Raw genomic sequence first — 21730 nt, 5'->3', positions numbered from 1 at the left:
GGCCTATGAAAGCACATCACTGGCAAATGATGAGGAACTAAATTCTCCTTCCAGGGTCCCTGTGAGATGGGGGAGCTCTAGTATGTCCAGCACACAGGAGGAGAACTGAGGCCCATGGAGACTGAGTGACTGCTTCGAGGGATGTCACAGGTCTCCAGAGTAGGTGGCTGTTGGCACAGCCTGTAATCCATGCAGCAGTTGGCCTTGCGTGGCAGGATGCTGTCCCAGGGCAGGCAGGGCTGTGTGAAGGCTACCTGGGTCTTGTTGATGGAAATGGAAGGGAATGGCGCTGCCCTCCAGGCACACAGGGGCTCCAGATGCTCTTTCAGAGGTGTGCTGAAGTGACCTCTATAATGTGGCAGAAGTCTATGACAAACCTGAGAATTGCTCTTGGGGTGTTGCTCAGCAGAAGAAAAACTCATTGCATTACTCACTGCATTTTAGAAACAGAACTAAAATGCAGAGAAATCATGACTTGGCTGAAAAGACGTGGGGGACCTCTGACCGTGGTTGGATGTGAACCCTGGTTTCTTGATCCGTGAACCATCACTTGGTCCTCCAGCTCATCACAGCTGCTCTGCCGAATATCATTTGGGGGTGTGTGGTTGATGTAAAAATTGCTGTGGAGCTCTTGCTGCAGCCCCCGAGCCGAGTTTTGCATTGAAACCAGTGATTCACCCCTGCGTTGCTGTAGTGAAGATGCACTCATCTCTGCAGTATTCAGAGTTAACAAGCTGATTTTTAAAGGCAAACCCTTTCACTTTATTCCCTGTCCCTTACTTTTCCTTTGGTCACTCCTCCTTGTTTTCACAGCTTCATTTGGTTGTGAAAGCTTATGGAGCAGCGGGATTAAAAAAATCAGAAATATTTACTGTAGAGGATGGGTCTGGCTTTTCCCATCAGCTTCCATGGCTCAAGCAGGTTCCAGCAGCTTTGGGAGAAAAGCTGTTAGCTATTAAATTATTACCTGTAAGGAAAGCCAGCTGGAAGCTTTCAGTTTTCAACATTCTGATGAAAAGCACAATAAAAATCTTGACAACAAGACTTGTAGCATTTCAATGACATGTTTTGCATTTGTCCCTGCTTTTCAGTGGTCTGTAAAAGTGATCAAAGGCTTCAAAATGCCGCTGAGACCACATCTCAGGAATTTTGACACAGACACCCCCCAAAAATGAAAAAGGGTATAAAAAAATAAAAAGGCAAAACTCAAAGCGTGTTCTATTGAGTGAATTCATTTGGACAGCTTTTGGGAAGTAACTTTCCATCTGGAGGAGAATGTCCGCAAGGAGAGTTATTCCGGCATAAACTGTTATGGTATAATTACACTGCTATAGCTATGCCAGTCTATTTTCTGATGTAGGCAAGCCAAGTCTAGTTGTTGAAACGTAGGCGTGGGAAACAAGAAGTCTGCTTTCTAGGCTCAGCTCTGAGTGCTCTTTGTAGCCTTGGGCCAGTCCCCTAACCTTTCTGCCTCCTTCCTATGCAAAATGAGAAGACTTAAATTAACCCACTTCACAGATGTGGCGTAATGACTAATTGGCTAAAATTTGTAGCGCTGGGAAGACAGCTGTCTATTAACTTCAGTGTCTTTGGCTGGCTTCGTAACTGAATGTATTTGTAAAAGTGGAGTTTGTCTCCCTCTCTCAGGATAGGGTGGCTCTGCCTCTACAAAGCAGTATGTCAGCTGATGTGAAGTGGCTGAGCTCATAAAATCTGGGTTTTACTTCAATGACTCTAACAACAGTATTGCACTCGCATGTAGCTGGAGTTGGAGTTGAGACTGTAATTAAGATTTTTTGTGTGAAAGCAAAAGTTACAGGTACCCAGAGCATTTTCAGGATCTTGATACACAAAGAATGTGGGTATGCAGCGATGAAGGCATTCTTACCAGCGCCTTGTCTGAAACTTGCTGGCAAAACGTATGTTACTCCCCTTTGGTGCCAGTGAGAATAAAGGATAACTGCCCTGTCCTGTTGGCTGCTCTGTTGGGTGAAAAGGCTCAAGGGTGTATGGGCAGCATGAATGCTGATGCTTCCTAGTTGTTATGTGTTTAACTTGGCAAATTTAACGATATCTGTGTATACAACACATGACATACACAACCACAGCTTCTTAGTGGACTGTTAACTCTGATGCCTAATAATGACGTTTCCACTGTCACCAGCACCCAGCACTTCCTTCAGCTGCCACAAAGAGATGCTTGAAGAAAAAAAGGACGATGCTGTTGCACCTGATCCAAGAGCTGTCAAAGGCAAGGGCAAGCTCTCCTGTGCGCAAGCACACCGAGCGCGTGCCCTGGGCACCACAGACGCGGGCGCTGCCTCGCTGCAAACCCGCCGGCCGCTGCGGTGGGTTCGGGCCAGGCCCCGCGGTGGGACCGTGGCCCCCCAAGGTGCCTCCTCAGCCTTGGCTGTGAGGCAGAGCCAGGGTTTCCTCGGGAGAATAATGCTTTTGTTTTCCTCCCCCCTTGCCCGCACCATGCCGACCTCTCAGGAGAGGCGGGGATAGAAAATAGCGTGCAAAGGCTTTTATTTTAACCGGGCTTTCCCTCAGAGCGTAACGCTTACAAAATGGAAAAGAAATCACCTCATATTTGCTTTGAATGTTCAATTAGGTAACAAGCGCGGCAGCTCCGAGCCGTTCCCTTGCGGCCTCAGGCCGCCCCCCGCCGCCCCCGGGCTCCCACCGGGGCGGTGACCGGTGTCAGGGCGGGACGGGCCGCGGCGAGGGGCGGCGGGTGCTGCGCGCCCGCGGCCGCCCGGCGGTTAAAAATAGAAGTGCTGAATCATGACTCCGCCGGCAACTTCACCCGCCCGGCGGCGGCCCAGCGGCGGCCGCTCCTGAGGGGAGGCGGAGCGGGGAGGCGGCGGGACGGGCACACTCACGCTCACACACATACACACACGGCGGCCCGCGGGCGGGGGGGGGGCGGACGGACACGACACGGGGACGCGGCGGTGCCCTGAGGGGGCGGCGCGCGCGCGCGTGTGTCCGTCCGCGTGAGGCGCGGAGCGCACGCGGCGGCGGCGGCACTTGTCCTCTAATCGATTGCCGAGCGTGCTGAGCGGCCCTGCCGGCGCGGGCACCCGCCCCCCGCGCCCCCCCCCGCCACCGCCCCCCCATCGCCCCCCCCCCCCGCCGCGCTTTGCCGCGCCGGCCCTTGGGTGAGGCGCCGCGGGGCGGCTGGGGCGGCGCGCGCCCGCGGAGCCGCGCGCCCCCGCGCGCGTGGGGGGCGCCGGCGGCCGCGCGTGTGGCGGCGCGGGCGCGCGTGTCCGTGTGCGAGCGTGTCCGTGTCCGTGTGTGTGCGCCCGCGCCCGTGTGTGCGTGCGGCGGAGCGAGCGAGCGAGTGAGTGACTGAGCGAGCAGGAGTGAGTGAGTGCGGGCGTGCGGCTGCCGCCGCCGCCGGATCGGTTTCTCGGGGTTTGACCAGCTGTCCCAGGCTAACCCTGCTCTCTGAAGATGGAGGAAGTAAAAACAGGATTACCCTTAGCTACAGCTCCACTGCCTTAGTTTCCATAGCCAACTGCCGTGCACAAACACACCTCCACTAGGCAGAGAGAGCCGACACTAATAAAAACACAAACAAAAGGGTGATGGAAGTGATTCACTGCCTGCGCGGCTGAGGTAAATCTGCGCCTGGCTTCTTTTTATTTCTTTCTTTTTCTTTTTTTTCTCTTTTTTTTTTTTTTTTCTTCCCTCCCCCCCCTCTCCCCTCCCTCACCCCGGTCTTTCTTTCCCTGGCGGGGAGGACAGCTCCGTCCGGTGTGCGAGGCGGCGGCGGGGCCGGCGGGCTGTGTGCGTGCGGCTGTGTCTGTGCGGAGGGTCCCCGAGTGAAGTGCGGCGGTGCAGCATCTCCCGCACGGCGGTGGGCGCCACTGACTTGTTGCTGTTAGCCGCCCCCCCCCAAAAAAAAAAACAAAACCCAACCAAAACCCAAACCCAAACACCCAACAACCCGAAACCCAACAAAACCCCCGAAACAACGAAAGGGAGAAAAAAAAAAAACAACCTAGCAAAAACGCTGGCGAGGGGCGGCGGGGTGGGTGTGCGTGTGGCGGGGGGCGGCGGGGCTCGCCCGGTCCGTTAGTCAGCGCCGGCCCCAACTGCCATTTCCCTCGGCGCCGCCGCCACCTGCGGGCCCCCGGGGGGCTGCGGCCTGAGGCGGCGGCGATGGGGGGGGGGGGGGGGGGGTGGAACGGAGCGGGGGAGGGAGGCGGCGTGCAGGGGAAAGGGAGAAAATAAAAGAAAATAAAATGAAAAATGAGGCAGGACTTCCATGACTTTGACAGGTTGTGGTATGGGCGGGGAGAGGCAGGGATGAGGCGCGGAGCCCGGCTGTCGCCCAGGGCCGGAGCAGCACTCCGGGGAAGTTGGCCTAGGTTTCCTGCGCGGGGTGTGAGTGCGCCTGCCGGGCCCCCCACCCCGTCCCTCCCCAAACCCCCTCGCCCCATCCCGCCCCACATCCCCTCCTCTCCCCCCGTTTTCGTGCCGATTCGTAAGGAACCGGTGGATCAAGTTTTCCTCTCTCTCTCCCCTCTCCCCGCTGGTTAATCGCATTGCTGTAGCACCGGCTGTCCGCCCCCCCTCCTTCGCCCGCCCGTTTTTTTTTTTTTTTTTTTTTTTTGTTCTTCATCTTCCTTCAAAGTATGTGCCATTCCTGAGCGAGTTTTCCTGCCGGCTCATCCCCGGGGCTGCCCGGCTGCCCGGCTCCGCATGCCCCACCTGTAAGTGCCGGGGGCGGGTTTCTCTCCCCTTTCCCTCTCTCCTTCCACCCCCCTTCTCTCCCCCCTTTAAAAGAAATATTTTTTAAACTTTCCCCATCTTGCTGTATCTTCAGCCCGAGCAAAACTCTCTCTCTCCATTCGTTGTGGAGAGGGAAGCTTAGCAGCTGGGATTTGCCATCACCAGCCTAAAAATGGTGACCAAACTTTTCCTTCCCCCCCCCCCCCCCCCCTTCCTCCTCCTCCTCTCTGCCTTGAAGAAATAAAAAATAAAAATCAAACCGTGTTTAAATTTCGGTTATGGATGTTTCTGTGTTTCTTTTTGTCTTCCTTTCTCTTCCTCCTCCCTTCCTCCCCTCTCTTTCCTTCCACTTCATTGGCTGGGATGATCTTTCCCTGTTGCTTCTGATGTTTCTTTCTTTTTCTCAGTGTGTGCCTGCCTACCTGGACTAGGGGGAAGATAAGGTAATTTTGAAGGGCTTGAGGAAGTGGCTTACCTGTTTTGAAAACTTTTTTTTTTTTTTTTTTTAGAGATTTCTTTTTTGAGAGTCATGTGGAAATCAGTAATCGAAGAGAGTTTGGTAGCAGCTGGGCAGGTTGAAATTTAAGTGTTATGTGCTGAATGCCTTGGGAATTTGATCTGCTTTATACCAAAGAAGAGCACAGAGAAAAGTATTTATTTATTGGGGGAAAGGCGGAGGGGGGGGGGGGGGAAGCGGGTTAAGGGAGGGGGAGGGAAGTGGTTTTGGAGACAAGAAGTGAAGCTGCCTGTTTTCCAGTAAGTAATGGAGAAATTCCAGGAGCCAGGGCTAAATATACTTGGCGATCAATACAGAAATGGCTCATTGTGAATAATTTAGCTGCCTGGTGCAGTGAGAGTTTTGAAACTAAAGGCAAAAAAGAGGCCGTGGAGGGAGAGAGGAAATAAAATTCTCCTCTGGTCATGTCAGATTCTTAACTTTTCCACTTAAAAGAACATAGTTATGATTATTGATCTTTTTCTCTATTCCCCCCCCCCCCCCAATATATATCAAATGATAGCTAGGGGGTGTCATTCTATACAGTTACTTGGGTTTCTGGAAAGTAATAGCTTGTTCTGTGTCAGCAAAGTGCTTCCAGAAACTTTAAGATTGCTTCACACCACAAAATGCATGATCTGGGACTATTAAGTGTGATGTTCGGCCCCGTGCTGTGGCAGATAAATAGGCTTAGAGTGAACAGGTGCGTGTACAGGTGTGTGTGCACATATGGTGGTGTGAGACAACGGGAGGAATTTATTTTGTTTAGATCAGGATGAAGTCTGTTGGAGTGAGTGTGAAAAGAGCGATTGTTAATAGTATCCATCTCCTCAAAGTCTCTTCTGGCTGCGGGAGCTGGTAATTGATAAAGCATTACCATCCCAGCTTGAACAAAACAAGTGGAAAGTCAGGGAAAAAGCTCTCAGATCAGGTAAAAATGCAGATAGGGGACAGAGAAGGGTATGGTCAGACCAAGAGGATCCCAGTGCCACCTGGCTAGGAGGCAGCTGAATTTTTCTACTCACATAATTTGCAGGAAGAGTTCAGTGATTTGCAAATGAGCACATGCAGTACACTTGTGTGTTTCTCTAGGCAATGGTTGCAACAACAGTAAAATGGGCAACTACTTAGGGCTTTAAGTAAGTTTAATCATTTAATGGTTGATACTGACAGGCGTCTCTGAGGGTGTACTTTTCTGCCTTGCAGCACTGCACTTTGACTATGGAAGCAGAGGCTGCTGATGGATATATAACATGTAAGTAATCATTTCATTTGATTATTCTGAATTACTTTTCATTTTTCCCCCTATCCTTTCTATAATGCAGACACCTGAAACTTTAGCTTCCTTGCTATGGTCTTTGCATTGAGATGACACTGAATTAACAGCATTTAAACATAAACTTTGTGTATGATTGAAAAATGCACGGGGGTGCGTGCATGAATGAGTACCTCTAGGTTTAAATATTTGCTGAGGATGAATGAACTTTGCAAATGAGAAAGAGTTCCTCTTCAGAAATTCAGATTGCAGCCCAAAACTTTTTACGCTGTTCACTATGCATTTCTCCTGTTTTCTGTGTCAGGGTTTGTGTAACTGCTTTGTTTAACTGTCAGTTAACCCAGAGCTCGGGGATGGGGGGAAGGTCCATACGGTGAAGTACTGTTTCAGTCTTCCGCAGCCCAGCCAGGGTTCTTGGTGTCTGCAAATGGAAAAGTAATCCTAACTTCTCTTAAGATGAAGCAGCTGGGGCAAGGTTTGTCATAGGTGTGTGCATAAAAGACTGGTGACAGGAGTTTTGAGGGGGCTCTTAAAATCAGTTAGTATAATGTTTACTTTTAGCCACTGAGAGGCCAGTTTTTACAGGCTCTGGAAGACCCCTCCAGTAGAAGAGGGAAGGGCAGGGGTGAAAGGAGCGAGCATATTGTCCTTCTTAATCAGTGTGTTGCTTTGCTGAAGAAGGATGGAAACTTACAGAGGACCTGTTCTTGTGAAAGCAGGTGACAACGAGCTTTCGCCCGAAAGGGAGCACTCCGGCATGGCCATTGACCTCACCTCCAGCACACCCAATGGGCAGCATACCTCCCCCAGTCACATGGCAAGCAGTAAGTCTCTTCTTAAGCCTGTTTCTCTCTAGTACTGGGTTTGGGTTAGTCTGGTCCTCGGGGTCCTCAGCTTGATTACCCGGTCTTACCCACTGCCGTAGGCATTGCTAATAAGAAACGAGAAGGGCAGGGTAGATTTCTTTTTTTTCTTTTTTCTTTCTTGTTCATGCTGGTGTCTCATCTAAACATGAACGGGATTAGTAGTTTGAACTATCCCAAGGTGGCATTTGAGAGCTGGTCCTTACCTGTTCCAGGTAGGAAAACACTAGGTTTGCCATGTTCTGGTTTTATTTCATCAGGTTTTGAAATCCAAATGGAAATTGTTGTTGTTGTTATTATTATTACTTACTGTGCTTCCCAAAAGAGCTTGAAGTAGTTTTATTTGAAAACAAACACATTTTATTTACAGAAAAGCTTTGCTCTGGCAAAAGTATAAAGTTAAAATATCTAGGTTTGATGACAGGTTTTATTTTACTATTCCATATAGAAACTTCAGCATCCTATTCATTACCTCAGCTTTGCCTTAGCAAGTCCAAAAGTGGCTGGGATAATTGGAAGTTTATGGCACTCGGCAGTTGACTCTGTAACAAACTGAAAGGATTTTGTTTTAGAATGTCGGGGGGAATTGAGAAAATGTAGAGAATTGGGAGTCTACTGAGAGTGTCAAGCACTGAAAATATTTTTATAATTATTTCCATGCTGTATTTTGGAGGTAGATAAATGTAGTTTACACACTTGTCATAAAACCAGCATCCTTCCTTTTCTGTGTGGGTGCCACAGCTTCTTTTACTGTTGGTTACAATGTTACATCAAGATATTTACCTTAAAGTACCTCTGTATTTATGTCATAAAATAATGTTCTTACGTATTTACAATGTTTAGTTTATTTATATTAAAAAATAATGCTTTGCTTCCAATATACTGTGAGAGGGTTCCTCTCTATGTATTACTAACTTTTTTCCTAGCATGTGTACTATAGATGCATATTTACCTTTTCAAACTGAGTGTTTGTATAATACCCCACGGAAAACTATGAAAGTAAAAGAGAGCTCTTAGGGTGGCTTGCTTTAAAATAGATAGCATATTGCCTTTAGAGTCTTTCTTACTGAGAAAAAGATGTTACTTTCCTTTAAGAATTCTTCTTTCCTCCTACAAATTACGAGTAAAACGCAGTTTTTATGAGCCTTTAAAACTGAGGGTTATTATGAAGATCTCCCAATTATATACATGTTGCTAGAGAATATGATTGCTAATACTCTGGACTGAACTTTATATGACAACCGGTCATAATTCAGCATCTTTAGACAATTCCAATCCTGCTGCACTGGGATTCTGATGTATTTTATTATGTTGTAAAAGTTTTACTACTCACTTTCTTCATTTTCTTTGTTTCCTTTTTATTAATGGGAAGGCTTCATTGGAAGGGAAAAAATCTCCCTCTTTTAAATCTTCTTTATAATCTAGACTAAAAACCAGAGTCAAATTAGGGAATAAAAAGATCTAGGATGAAGTAATGCAAAAATACTTGAACACATCCAATATTTTCATGTTCATTGTGTTAACATTGTCAATGGTTTTTAAGCTTCATTAGTTTTTGCAACACACATGTGTCCACAGCCTTGGTGAATATCTTAATTTTTTAGATGTGTTTTTTGGTCTCTCACAGGTGTCTCAGCTGCTTTCATCAGGGCTGCTCTGTGTTGAGCATGTGCTGCTGTTGAAAAATTAGGGACCCTGCCTGGGTTTCCTAAGCCAAGCAAAACTCGAGCTTCTTAAATTTGTTGTAATTTATTTACTCTTTGCAGGCATAAGAATGTTTTGCAGAGAGGCGGTTTGTTCATCTTAAACATGGAAGATATTGATTGGAGGTTGATGGCTTTTGTGGCAGCTGTTACATTGGTTCATTTAAGGTTTTTGGCCAAATCTTGAATCTGGTATGCGTACGCTAAATTGCCAGGCTGTGCTTTAGAGCTTTCCACCTGTTTTGCAGCGTGCAGGAAATCCTTTTACAGGTTCAGTAACCCAAGGGACTGTGACCTCCTCTTTTTCTTTTTTTTTTTTTTTAATATATATTTTTAAAGGAGAGGTGGAGCTGGGAGAGTAAGGAGGAATAGCTGTTTGAAATATTTTGTATAAATTTGGTAGCTTGTGATGGATTGATCCATCATCCATTGTTTTAAGTGGAGGAAGTGGATACATTGTATTTCAGTATGGTTTAATTTCTAGTGGAGTCACTGGAGAGCGATCGGCTGCTATCCTGCCCTTACAGTGAAGCCCAGGGCATGTCATTCTGGCTGGGCAAGGTTTGCTGATGGAGGAGGTGGTATGGGGATGAGACCCCAAATATTTTAATCCCGGTTTTGTTGCCAGTCACCCCCAAAAGGTGGATTGCCCTATTTAGCTGTGCACTCAGGATGTGCACCTTCAGGGTAGAGATCTAAGTTTTGACCTTTGTTCTTGCATTCCACTGAACCACAGCTCTTAATTTAGCCTTGATTTGTGTCTGGCTCAAACAGAGGCAAAACCATAAGAAGCAAATTTCTTGGATCTGTACCGCAACGAATGAGCAGTACTCTCCCAGCAACAGTGAAATTATGTGCTAGGTAGAGTTTTCTATGTTCATTAGCCCCTGGCAATCCATGCTAGTAGGAGTTCTGGCTGGGCTACTGATGTTTTCAGGTTCTGTTCCAAAAGGTTTCGGATTGAATATTTTGGCTTGTGTTGGAGAGTTGTCTGCTGCATCCCTTTAACCTATTATCATTTTCAAGTATCTAGACGGTACGTGTAGGTTATAGATGGGGCTGACACTCAATTTTCCTTGTGAATGAGATGATTCTGAAAGATAAATCACAGTAAATCGCTTGTCATAGCTAACTAATGATCTTACACATCCCTTACGGTATGTATCTGCCTTTAGCAGAATACTCTATATGTTGGCAGATGCTCTGTTCTGAAATACTTTATTGTAGTTTTATGTAAGCAAAGATTTAAAATACGTGTAAATAGTCAAACTGAATAGGTTGGTAAATCATCTCACTTTCCTCTACAGCAAAAGACAAATTAGTGCTGTACCTGCTGAGTACAGATGATACGTTTACATAGCCCCAAATCTGGAAGTCCAGATTTTCTTCTGATCTTCTGTAGGAAAACCCTTCCAAAGGCTGACACCCAGAGCTGGGCATCAAAGGCCTGCTCAATTAACTGAGTTGGTACTAGAGAGTTCCCTGCATGGCCCTAAGCTCTCCTATAGACCCCACTGAGTTCAAGAGAAGCTGTCTTGTTGCCTTCAGTGAATGCTGAAATGGTGTGTAAATGATCAGGAGCCTCCGAATAAGAACTGGCATGCTAGTTAAATGTTGATGGGGAATCCTTATAAGAAGAGGCTTTAAAAAAGAAATAATTCCCATTCACCCATCTCCTCATAATATCACAGTGTGTTTTTACTATAGTTATTGCGCGTATATATATATATATTTTATTTTTTTCTGTAGGTTAAAGTGGACTTAGAATATCCCCTTTAAAAACTGCAGGGTGACAGTTGTTCAATTAGGTGACTCGATGATTGCTTTGTATAGGATGAAGATACTTCTGTAAGACCACTTGCGTGGTGCCATACAGAATATAATAACAGCAACTATTAGCATCTGACAGACAGTGACAGAGGAAATTTCCTCTTAAATTAGAGACTTTACAGTGGGTGTCCCAGATAACTTTCTTATCTTTGCTTTCACAGACAAAACAAGCCCTTAAACAAAACAGAGTCAGAACAATCGTAAATATCAAACCCAACATCTGATGTTTGAAACTGATTAAAATTGTGGTAGGCTTTCAAGAAGTGTTTATAGTAGCTTAAAGTGTTACTAAGTTATGAGAAATAATCTATTAAGAAAATAAGCAATGTCAACTGACTCTGAAAATACTGAGGTGATTGCGTTTTCTTGGTGGTGGGAAGTGATGCGCGCTGTTTGACAAGATAGCTATTGGGACAACAGTATAAGTGTGAGTGATTTCAGCGGCAGTATTTAAAGAGCACTCGGGCGAGGTCTTATTATAATGTAGCAAATACTGTATTCCCAGTCGTCAGGGTAGACTGGGGTGGGCTGCCAGTCGCACTCTTCTTTTTGTAACTTCAAACCCCCAAATCTTTCCTGATTCTTGAGCAGAAGGTTGCATATACCAGAGCTGTATCAGCACCGCATCTGTGTGAATAAATAAATGTAACTGTGGAGCCTGCCTTTTGGAGTGAAACTCTGTAAAATTAGAGGTTGCTTCATGCCTCAGCTACACGGCAAATGAGCCTTGCCATCGCCAGAGTCTGCTGCCCAGGCACATGAGGTTGGACCTTGCACTGGGCTGCTTTTTGGCTCAGTATGTGTTTTTTTCCGTAGGATGAGGTGACTGGGGCTGAGCCTCTGCAGGAGGCTTTACTTCAGGGAGGTTGGTTGTAGCTGGCTGGGCTGGGCGGCAGCTGGGGGGACTGAATTGGTGTTTTAAGGCGGGCACTCCCCTGACATGTGCACTGGGGCATGAAGAATTCTGGCAGCTGAACTGTGTGCTCTGAAGTGGCGATTCAGGTCTCTGGTTCTTCCAAATACCTTGGGAAGTGTGAAACACTGCATATGGTGCTAAAAACTTGGCCTGGGTAACCTCAAGATGCTGAGGAATGCCATTCCTTAGTGGCCTTTAAAGAGTAGGGTAGGCATCATCTATTGGCCTGGGTATCTTTGATCCTACCTCAGCGCAGGGCAGTGGACTTTTGACAGTCACTTGGGATGTCCTCCAGTCCTTTGTGTCTGATTTTCCAACCTTGACAGTTTGATGTTTAGAGAGCTCAGATGTGGAATATCATGATGATGCCCGATACAGATGTACCTGTGGTTTTACAGGTTGAAGGGCGGTGAAGATCACTGTGCCAAGATGAGCTTAGACATAAGGGATGAGCTCAATAAAGTGTGGCAGGGAACGGGAAGACCTGAGCTTCTTTAACACAGGAGCACTGACTTGGCTTCAGTCTGTTAACCTCAGACTCCCTGAGAACTGCCAGGGGAATAATACTTACCAAAGTTTTAGCTGACGGGTTTAGTTTCTTGAAGTTTAAGGAGGAAAAATAATAAATAAAAAGGTGATGATGAGGCTTTAAATGGAAATCTAGGGGTTTGTCCACACCTAAGAAACCAAAGCTCTGCAGAGTGGTGTTATGCTGTTTGCTTCATTTCTTAATAATAATTTTAAAAAAAAGGGTTACCTGGAAATGAAACACTCCCTGGGATACACCTTAGATTCTTGTAAGTTCATCCATATCAGCTTAGATTTTTCATGCTGGTGTGGTTAAAATCATGGAATAGTTCCTCTGACACAAACTGTGTGTAAACGAACACTGAGTAGTCACTGAAACTGGTAGGTGTTTAAGTAACTACTGTTTGTAGCTCACACTCCAATGGTGGAGGGTTCCCCTGTATATTTTTCATATCTTCTGTCACAGTCTCTCTGGCATTCCCTATGGAGTCAGATACTCAGCTGCAAAAACATTCCTCTCTCTCAGTGAGTGTTATAACGAGGGTGGAGCGAAATGATCAGTTAATCTCGTTAAATAGGGTTTTATCCATTCTGATGGAAGTCTCTTGAGAGGTCATCTGCCAGGGCTTTGTTGCAGCACACACCTTTCTTGGGGAGCTCCTGTTATTCTCTTGGACTGTCAGGTTCTGTTAACTTTCCTTGGTACACACCCTGTTACAACACTCTGTGCTCTCACTAGCTTTGTAGTCAGCAAGTTTTCAGTGTTTGCTTCTGGAATTTCAGTTCCTTTTCAGACATGCCAACAAAAAGGGCGATCCTAGTCTTCCTTGAAATGTGGCACTTTGATAGCAGCAGCTGGAGGACGAGATACCTGTTAGAGAGCGCTTGCCTTCCCTGTCCCTGAATCTGGGGGAAGGTGCCACTCCTGTTAAAACTGATGGGTATTTTCTCCTGGGAAATGGGATCAAGGGCTTGTTTCCTGTTCGTGTGGGCCGCAGGCTCTGTCTAGTCCTCCAGCTAAGTGGCAGTTTGCAGGACTAGGTTTTACAGGTGGAAATGCATCTACCTGTGTCATCTTTGTGCATTACTGAGGGTGAGCAGTGCTTGCCCTCCTTCCAGTGCCAAGAGGGCACCTTGAAGGACTGATGCTATTCCAGCTGGGAAGATCCCAGTGAATGAAACTCCTTGGGGGATCCACCTTGAAGCAGCTCTGTAGAAAATTTAAGAGAAGGCTGTGCCGCTGCTCTCTGTAGTAGCAAGACCTGTTGCCAGCCTGGGTGCGGAGCCCGTGCCACAGCATGTTGCCCCTTGCCTAGAGCGGTGAGCACTTGTTTGGAGTCTGGGCAGCTGACTGCTGCATCCCAATGGAAGGGAGCAGAGCTGTGATTATCATCGAGAAATGATGAGGCTTGACAGGTACGGCTCTGGGCTAGGTGACCAGAGGCCCAGTTTTTCTCCCGACCCTTGTCATCATAGGGGGGGTCCCTTCATGCTCCTGTGCTGCGTTTATTCCCCTCTTGCCTTTTTTTCTGAATCACAGAGGCCATAGATCACTCGGGATGGACATTTGGATAGTACTTGTTAGGCCTTGTCAAAAGCAGGAATTTTATTAGAACATCTGCTTTGCTTAGGGGTTGTTTTGCATTTGGTTTTTGCAGACCCACAATGAGATGCATTCAGAAGTGCCTTAATACCACTGTAGCTTATTTCCTGTCCCGCGCAGGAATAATTGTGGTAGTCCTAAAGGAACCTGTTCTGGTGTGATTACATTAGAGCAACCACAGCATTTTAACTCTTTCCTTACAGCTGAGCATTACCAGGTCTGTGTGCGTGGACAAACCCCTACTTACACTGCCCAGCAAAATGTGCCCTTGGTCCAGAGCCAGATCTACATTACCGGCTTCTGCTGGCACTGCTGTGTCAGCCTGTGGCTTTGAGGAACTGTAATCCTGCACAGGCGGAGTGACGCTGGCAGAAGCTCCTGCTGTGAGCATAGCCCTGGCTGGCAGGGTCACCTGCAAGTGGTGTTACCGGTGTACAACTGAAGCATACTGTAAAACAGCAGACACTGCTCCTGGAAAAGCAAGGGGTTGATTGATCCCAGTCGTTTCTGTGCTGATAGGCTATGTAAACTTTCATGAATTAGAACCTTTTTTTTCTTCTCTCTCTCTTTTTTTTAAAACTGACTTTTGCTTTCTCCATACATCTTATTTTTACTTTCCAGCTTTGGGGTTTCTTCCTATAACGCTGTATGGCAGAGGCATAGCACCACAGAGGTGGTGGGCTCAGTGTGCATCATACCTGCTCTTTTAGCTCACAGTTGCTCTGTGTTGGGCTTGTCCACAGAGATCATAGGGCTCTCTTCTCCCCTCTGGTGAAGCTGAGATTGCTGGTCAGGTCCATGTGCCCCTTCAGGAATGGCAGGTGGTTGGAGGTCAGTCCTAGTTCCAAAGTGCACTCCCAACCCCAGTGTGGAGGGCAGGAATATCTGCATCTACCAGCTAGTGGTGAGTGAAAAAGACAGCAGAGTTTAAGTGCATCATCTCCTTAAACAGATAGGAGCCCCTCTTCTTAGCAGACTGTGGGTTTTACACAAGAGGTGAGCCAAGAAATCTGATTCACTCCAGACTTGCCTCCACTCTCCCTACCATGGCTTCATGTTACCTGGAGAAGCTGCACAGACTGGTTCTTTTAACCCTTTTGTCTACTGTGGTATTGGTACCACCTGTGAGGCTGTTCCGAGCACAGGTGTAGTCACTGCAGTAGGGTAGAGAAAGGGAAGACTAGCTGGAATATTAAAGTCCTTTCCCTATCACTGGGCCTATTGAGGAATCCGCTTTACCGTCCAGCCTGAAGCTTCATGAGGTGAGGATAGAAGACCCAGCCAAATCTTGGTGCAGCCAGTATCAGGTCCTTTGTCCTGGGGGGTGGAAGTCTGAAGCAGTTTCCAAAGGAGGTAGGAGATACCAAGGCACAGAAAATCAGTTTACTTTGTCTGCCTGTCCCATCTATCACCTTTTCTCTCATGAAGTTTCTTCTTGTTTGAGGAGGTAAGACAGCCTGTGTTTCATCTCCAGCTAATGGAAGATCAAGGCAGGGCTTACAACAGAGGTCCTTTTGCAATTAAGCCACATACGTGACAAAGCTGGACTTTCCAGTGAGGGATATTTTCTTGTTTATGTCGTTTGTTCCTCCACTTGAACAAAACAAGTGTTACACTAAAGATATCAATACTGTTACCTTCAACACTAGGCTAGAGTCTTCTCGGCTTCTTATTAGTCATGTTTCTCTTGCATTGCCCTCAACATCCAAAACCCCCTAATTCCATCAGAAGGAAGTGATGTTGTCCTCATTTTTCTCAAGGGACATGTGTTCCCTCAGTCCATGGAAGTTATGTTGGTGAGTGGCACAGAAAACTGGCTGGAGAAGCCTGTGATATGCCCGAGTCCATGTTAATTTTTCACATAATTACTCTTTGATTTGGGAATGTGTGTGTGCAGGCTATGAGAATTCACACCTACTCTTTCTTAGGCCCTAGCTCAGCCTTTAGACATTTTGTGATTCCCTTTGCAAGCAAATGTCCTTTCTGCAGTAATGATCTAGCTGTAAAACACAAACTGAGAAAATTTTTGGTAACTGTATCTGTGCATCCTTTAAACTCCAGCAATGTGAATTAAACACCCACTTCTGTCCAAAGAGCAGCGAACAGGATGGTGTGAATTCCCTTCTTTTGAAAATGAAAGAAGTTGCCTTTTCCTGTATGAAAACAGCAAGTGTTTTTACACAGAAAAGGTCTGAGCTGTATTCATTTGGGGAAGAGTAGCTATTCTCTGTAAGTCATGGATGGTTTAAAAGTTTCCAGGAAAGAGTTGCAGTAGATTGAAGACCTTCTGGTTAGCAGCCAGGTCTGTGACAGAGGGAGAAGGCAGCTAAGGCAAAAGAAGAAAACACAGTTTGGGTTTGGTGGTTTTTAATCTTATGTCTTGAGAAATTGATACCCTGTAGCATGTGTTTTGCCTTGTCCAGATAGCAGTCCCTGAAGGGGAACAGATCTTCCTAACTAGCAGTTTTGCATACTGCTTTTAATTCTCTGTTCCTAGATACGGACTTCTGTATTGCAGGTGCAGTGCTGTGGTGAGGGGCCTGTCTCCTTGCACCCCTGGAGAGTCTGCAATTATCTGGCACCTGTGCAGAGTTTGCCCAAGCGCAGAAATATTTTAGAATATACCATTGGGCCTTAAATTCACTCAGTGCCTTAATCCTCACCACCTTTCAGAGGTAGGCATGTCCTAGACATAGATGTGTGTAATAGTTTTACAGTTTAATCTCCCCAAATTGGGTCAATTCTACCAGTTGTTTTGACCTTGTTACCAGCACAGGTGGTTCCTGGGTGAGTTTTAATACATCTCCATGCAGTTGTGTGGAACTATCTGGAGTATCAGCTTTGCTTGAAAAACCCTGTTTGAAATTTTTCTCTAGCTTAAATACACAGGCCTCTCTCTCCATCACTGTTAGGTATTATCTTTTCGATAATCCATTCTTCTAGAGCCTAATGTAATAATATCTCCTCATTCTGTCATGCTTTTTCAACAATAAAATTTTAAGAGCTTCACAAAGGGTGCCAGTTGAAGAGATACAAATGGGTGAATAAAATTAAAGGCTGAAGAGGTGGAGAAAAAATTAGAGAAATTGGTGCAAGTATGAATTCGGCTCCTATAGGTGGGAGGCAGTCAGCTTCATCATTTGTGTATGTGACTTCAAAATGTCAGATTATAGGTAGCTCTCAAGAATTCAGAAGAATGATGTGCTAGTCCTGTATTTAAGGGTCAAGTAGTATATGACGTTAGCAGACTGAGAGCTCTGTGCATTTATTCTTGTGTTCTTTTGAATCTGTATTCTATCAGTTGCACAATTTCTTTATTTCTTCAAAGTCCCATGCACTTACATGTGAATCCCAAACCAGAGTGTTCTCAGAGTACAAATGCTATTGCCAGTCAGCTGCCCCCAAATTAGCTAATATCAAGTAGAGAAGGTTGGCAGCTGGAGAAAAAACTATGAAAATGTGTCCAGCCCTGGTTTGTGACAAGCCTGTGCATGTGCAATGTGTGTAAATACAAATTGAAGGCACTCAGAGAGTTTCGGTCACATATGATAGAGATGTACAGGCTTGAAAAGTATTAAAATCATGCAAGTTTCATGAAATTGTAAGCCAGAAAGAGGAGAGGTATGTGAATTGTGCTTCTGCTGAAGGAAAAGCTATTAAGCGCCACCCTTTTCAAATGTCAAATGCATGGGAAAAAGTTGTTGGAAGCCAGTCTCTGCTAAGCCTGCTGCTTGCGGAACCTACTTTTTTGTTAGATGTTTGTGCAAAATCATCTTGCTGGTCAGACTGTGAGACCAGACATGACTCAGGCTATCAGCATGTAACATGGTTTCAGGTTGCTGTCTTACTGCTCTTACGCTAAAATGCTGTAAAGAGGTATTTGCTTTTTTTGTCACACTTCTAAAGTGCTTCGTTTATTTAATGTCATTAGCGCTATTGTTACTTAAATTTAGCATCTGACTGGTAACCATTAAATATTTATAGAAAAACTGATAGCAGTGAGACTTTTGCTCTAGTAAATATATATCACATATGTATTCAAAACCAAAGCAAACTGCAGTGCATTCCAGGAAATAATCTATAATGATAGTCTGTAACGTACTTGCTCATCTTTGTGTCAGGATGCTTTATCTATGTCCCAGCTGCAGCCATTCCTGCAGTGGAACCCTGGTTGTTTTTTTTCTAACAGCCTAGAACAACAGAGTACAGTGCCTTAGGAAAAGAGTAAAAATAGTGTTTTCATTGTAGAAATGTGAACGTTAATTGCAGTATAATTATCCAAGGTCTCTTAGTGACTGTGTACAGGGAAGTCCTTAAGTTTTATGTTGCATCTGATAGACAGCACCCCAGGAACAGACTGCTGTGCTAGAAGGAGAGAATTGCACTAGGGTATCGGTTCTGCTTTGCTTAACCTGAACGCTATCATGAGTTCTGTTTTCTCAAACATGTGAATACCGTTTGGTGCCCCAGCTTGTCATGTTTTCCTTGCCTTTGCTGTGGCATCTGAATGCCCTTAGTAAACTAGTGATGTGTGAGAGTCCCTTTGAGGAATTCCTCACGCGCCTCCTGTTGTGAGGTCAGTACTTGGGTGGAGGCAAAATCAGCCCTGTCTTTGGGAAGGGGAAAGGGTCTTTGAGAGAAGGTGGCCATATGGAAACCAATGATGATGGTTTAAAACTGTTTACAACCAATGCTTAGTTAAAAAAACTAGGACTGTGACATTAAACTGGCTTCAGAGGCAGACTAGAGTTCGTTGGAGGGGTATGGACAAGAGTATGATAGATACAGGACAGCTGACATGTGGGCAAGACCTTTTCTTCTCCAGCTTGGATGTCTACATCATTTTCTCATGCAACTGTAAATGGAATAGATCTTTGTAGACCATCAAAGAGATGACCTGAATTACTTGTTCTGGCCAGGTGTTTTGGAAGGGGGGGAAACTTCCTTACGAGCTGGTGATGAAATTTCAATTTATAATTATGACTGTAGTTTATAATAATAACTCTAATTATATATATAAACAGTTTAATCTACTATAATGTAATATGGTAACATTTGCTGAGCTTTGGCTGCTTTCAGATAGTGAAAATGTGCTGGTGGTTGTTGGCAAGGATTCAGAAACATTTGTCAAAATTTTGTGCACTATGTGAACAACAAAATTTTGTGTGTATTAAGCAATTATTAATTCTCTCCCATTATCTGTCAGATAAAGCTACAACTAACTCATTAACCAAAATTAATCGTAAATAAAGCTGATCTGTTGTTGAGAAGACTAATTAGAACAGTAATTGTATAATAATGATGCATTTAATTTCAAAATGCAGATTTAAAAGCTACTCCTTTTGGCAGTGATAAAGCAAGGTGTTCTGAAATGATGCGGGATGCTTGTCGCTGTCATTGTCCTCTTAATTAATGCCACCAGGATTGCCTGTGTTTTCAGTCTTATTAGTGTCCCCTGTAGAGCACTCAGAAATGTCCTAATTCTGTTCACATTGAAGCCAGTGGTTAAGCTGTAATTTTACTTCAATGGGAAGAAGCTGCTATGTGGAAGTGCTAGTGTAAGACATTGCATGCCTCTGGCTTTACTACTGTCGCAGCGCATCCACATGTCTGAGCTCTGGGAATACTGGCTGTCCTTTGGGGTTTGCTGCCGACTTGCCATGGAGATAGATCTGGAGTTTCAGGCCAACAAAACTGAATTGTGACTCAACGTTTTAACAATTATTAAGTGAGTAATTTTCCATGTAGTTTCATTACAGTATCTATTGCCCCAGGGATTATTTACAGTAGATTAACTTCCAGCAGTTTTTCACTTCTATACATAATCTGGAATTTTAAATTAAAAAAGGAATTGTTTAAATAGGATAGTGGTTTTATTCCAAATTGCCTGGTTCTAACAGTAAAATTAGCATCACTAGTAAAGTCAGCAGTTGTACCTGCTAGCCTGTATGCACAATTTCTTGATTTTTTTTTTTTTTTAAAGATCTGTTGTCAAAACATATTAAATGCTATTATGAGGTGTTGAATTTTTTTAGCATAGTGTGTTTTATTTTAACAAACTACTGTTTGAATCATTAACAAAGAAATGGGCACTGGATACAGAATATTTTATTCACCTTGTCTCATCTTTTGTAATCACTCTACTGATTTTTTTCCTTCTGACTTGCTTTAGAGAGAATTACATTGAACTGAAGCATTGAATTAATCTTGAATGTTCCTACTAATCACACTTGAAGAGAATATTGAGCATTATTACATTTTACCTATATTATTTTTAACTTTTTCACTGTGAGTTTTTTTTTTTTTTTTTCTCGTGCTTCCTGGTTCATGGGGAGAAAAACCCTATGAGCATGTTTTAGTTACATCACTAATATTAGAACTGAGTAATCGGGTGGCTTTGGCAGCAGTCTCGTTTATAAATTGTTGGTGAGCAGATGGCTCACCAAGTTGGCATGCCAACTCCAAACTTTCACAATCATGAGTCAAGTTTTAAATTGCAAGATTGCCTTACATGCCATGAGGGTGTTTGTGTGTGTGTGTGTTTGTTTAATAAATGTAATTCTTGATGTACCTTCTCATTTCTGAGCTGTGTTTTCCAGTGAAGCATGGCTTTTCAGCAATCTCTGGGGTTGGGAATACCATTTGTTCTTAATTTGATGAAAGTGGAGATTTCATAGTCACTTCTATGAAAACCTTGCTGCTTAGAAAAACCAGTGATATTGGGCTAAGTGACATGAAAGTGAGACTTGGCAGTCCTGGCTAATGTCAAATAGCTCAGATGGTTGAGATCATTCACAATTATACTTTCAGCAGCTCCTGGTTTGTACGCAGTATATTTGCTGATATCTGTAATCCTGAATATGCAAACCTGTGCCAATTTGTTTGTTTCCTGAGTGCAGGGCTTAAGTCGTTAGGTGACATAGAGTACAAATGTTACATTTTGAAATGCAGGAGTGAATATTTTCTGTAAGCAAAATGTAGCAATAAGGAAACAGAGGCGAGCTGGAGTGTTCAGATGTTCTTACCGTAAATGCAGTGAAGTGACAGAAGGGTCAGGTCTTGATCCACTTGAGAGTTTGGACAAATATTACTGGGAGGATTTTTTTTTTTCATATTTTTTCCTTTTTAAGCTATTCCTTCAACTAAAATTAACATGGTATATGTGGGTTATAATGCATTGTGGGACCTGTTAGAGAATGATAATTAGACCTTATTTCTAAATGATGCCACACAAAGTGTGCTGTTGTAAGTGCTAAACAACTGTGTTTCATCCATAATCATGTAATTGGTGTGTGCAGCTAATTAGTGTGTGTTCAATTTAGGCCCAGATTTTTTGGAAATGTCTCCTATTCTGGTCCTGATTTAGCAAAGCTCTTAAACAGATGATTAACTTCCATTGGCTTTAATAGGACTTAAGCACATTCTTAATCAGGGCCATTGTGTCAAATCATGTCTCTTGGTGACTATCAGAACAACCTGCCAGAGCCGTAGTAAAAATATCTGTAGGTTCTCTGTAAATTTAGATTAATCATTTATTTAACTTCTGAAGCATTTTATTTCAGAATCTGAAACTCTGTGTAGATCTCTCTCTCCTTTTCTTTCTTTCTTTTTTTTTTTAAGCGAATGGTTATTGTCACAATCTAATTGTATGTATAAAGTTTAAAGATTTTTAACTAGCTTGAAAGGAGGCTGTTTACATCAAATCTGCTCAATACACCTTTGCGATGGAGAAGAAGAAAATATGCATCTGAGTGTGCCTCGCTGGAAAATAA

The 21730-nt window shown here is 44.5% G+C and overlaps 1 protein-coding gene across 7 annotated transcripts in view; it reads left to right on the top strand.

The window, feature by feature from the left end:
* The first annotated feature begins 3333 nt into the window (after positions 1-3333).
* Positions 3334-21730, top strand: part of IKZF2 (IKAROS family zinc finger 2) — a 120971-nt gene continuing 102574 nt past the window's right edge. For 3 of the 7 annotated variants that reach the window (XM_040604333.1, XM_040604335.1, XM_040604329.1), the window contains exons 1-3: positions 3334-3624; positions 6446-6494; positions 7232-7339. In XM_040604333.1, the coding sequence (XP_040460267.1) occupies positions 6461-6494; positions 7232-7339 (142 nt within the window). In that variant the 5' untranslated portion in view covers positions 3334-3624; positions 6446-6460. Of the gene's footprint in view, positions 3625-5150; positions 5187-6445; positions 6495-7231; positions 7340-21730 lie in introns of all 7 variants that reach the window. The other 4 variants (XM_040604334.1, XM_040604331.1, XM_040604332.1 and 1 more) reach the window with 3 other exon arrangements.

Source organism: Falco naumanni, chromosome 8 (genome assembly GCF_017639655.2).
Source record: "Falco naumanni isolate bFalNau1 chromosome 8, bFalNau1.pat, whole genome shotgun sequence".
NCBI classification, from domain to species: domain Eukaryota; kingdom Metazoa; phylum Chordata; class Aves; order Falconiformes; family Falconidae; genus Falco; species Falco naumanni.
The sequence above is the reverse complement of the archived record's forward strand: the minus strand, read 5'-3'. Positions and strand labels throughout refer to the sequence as shown.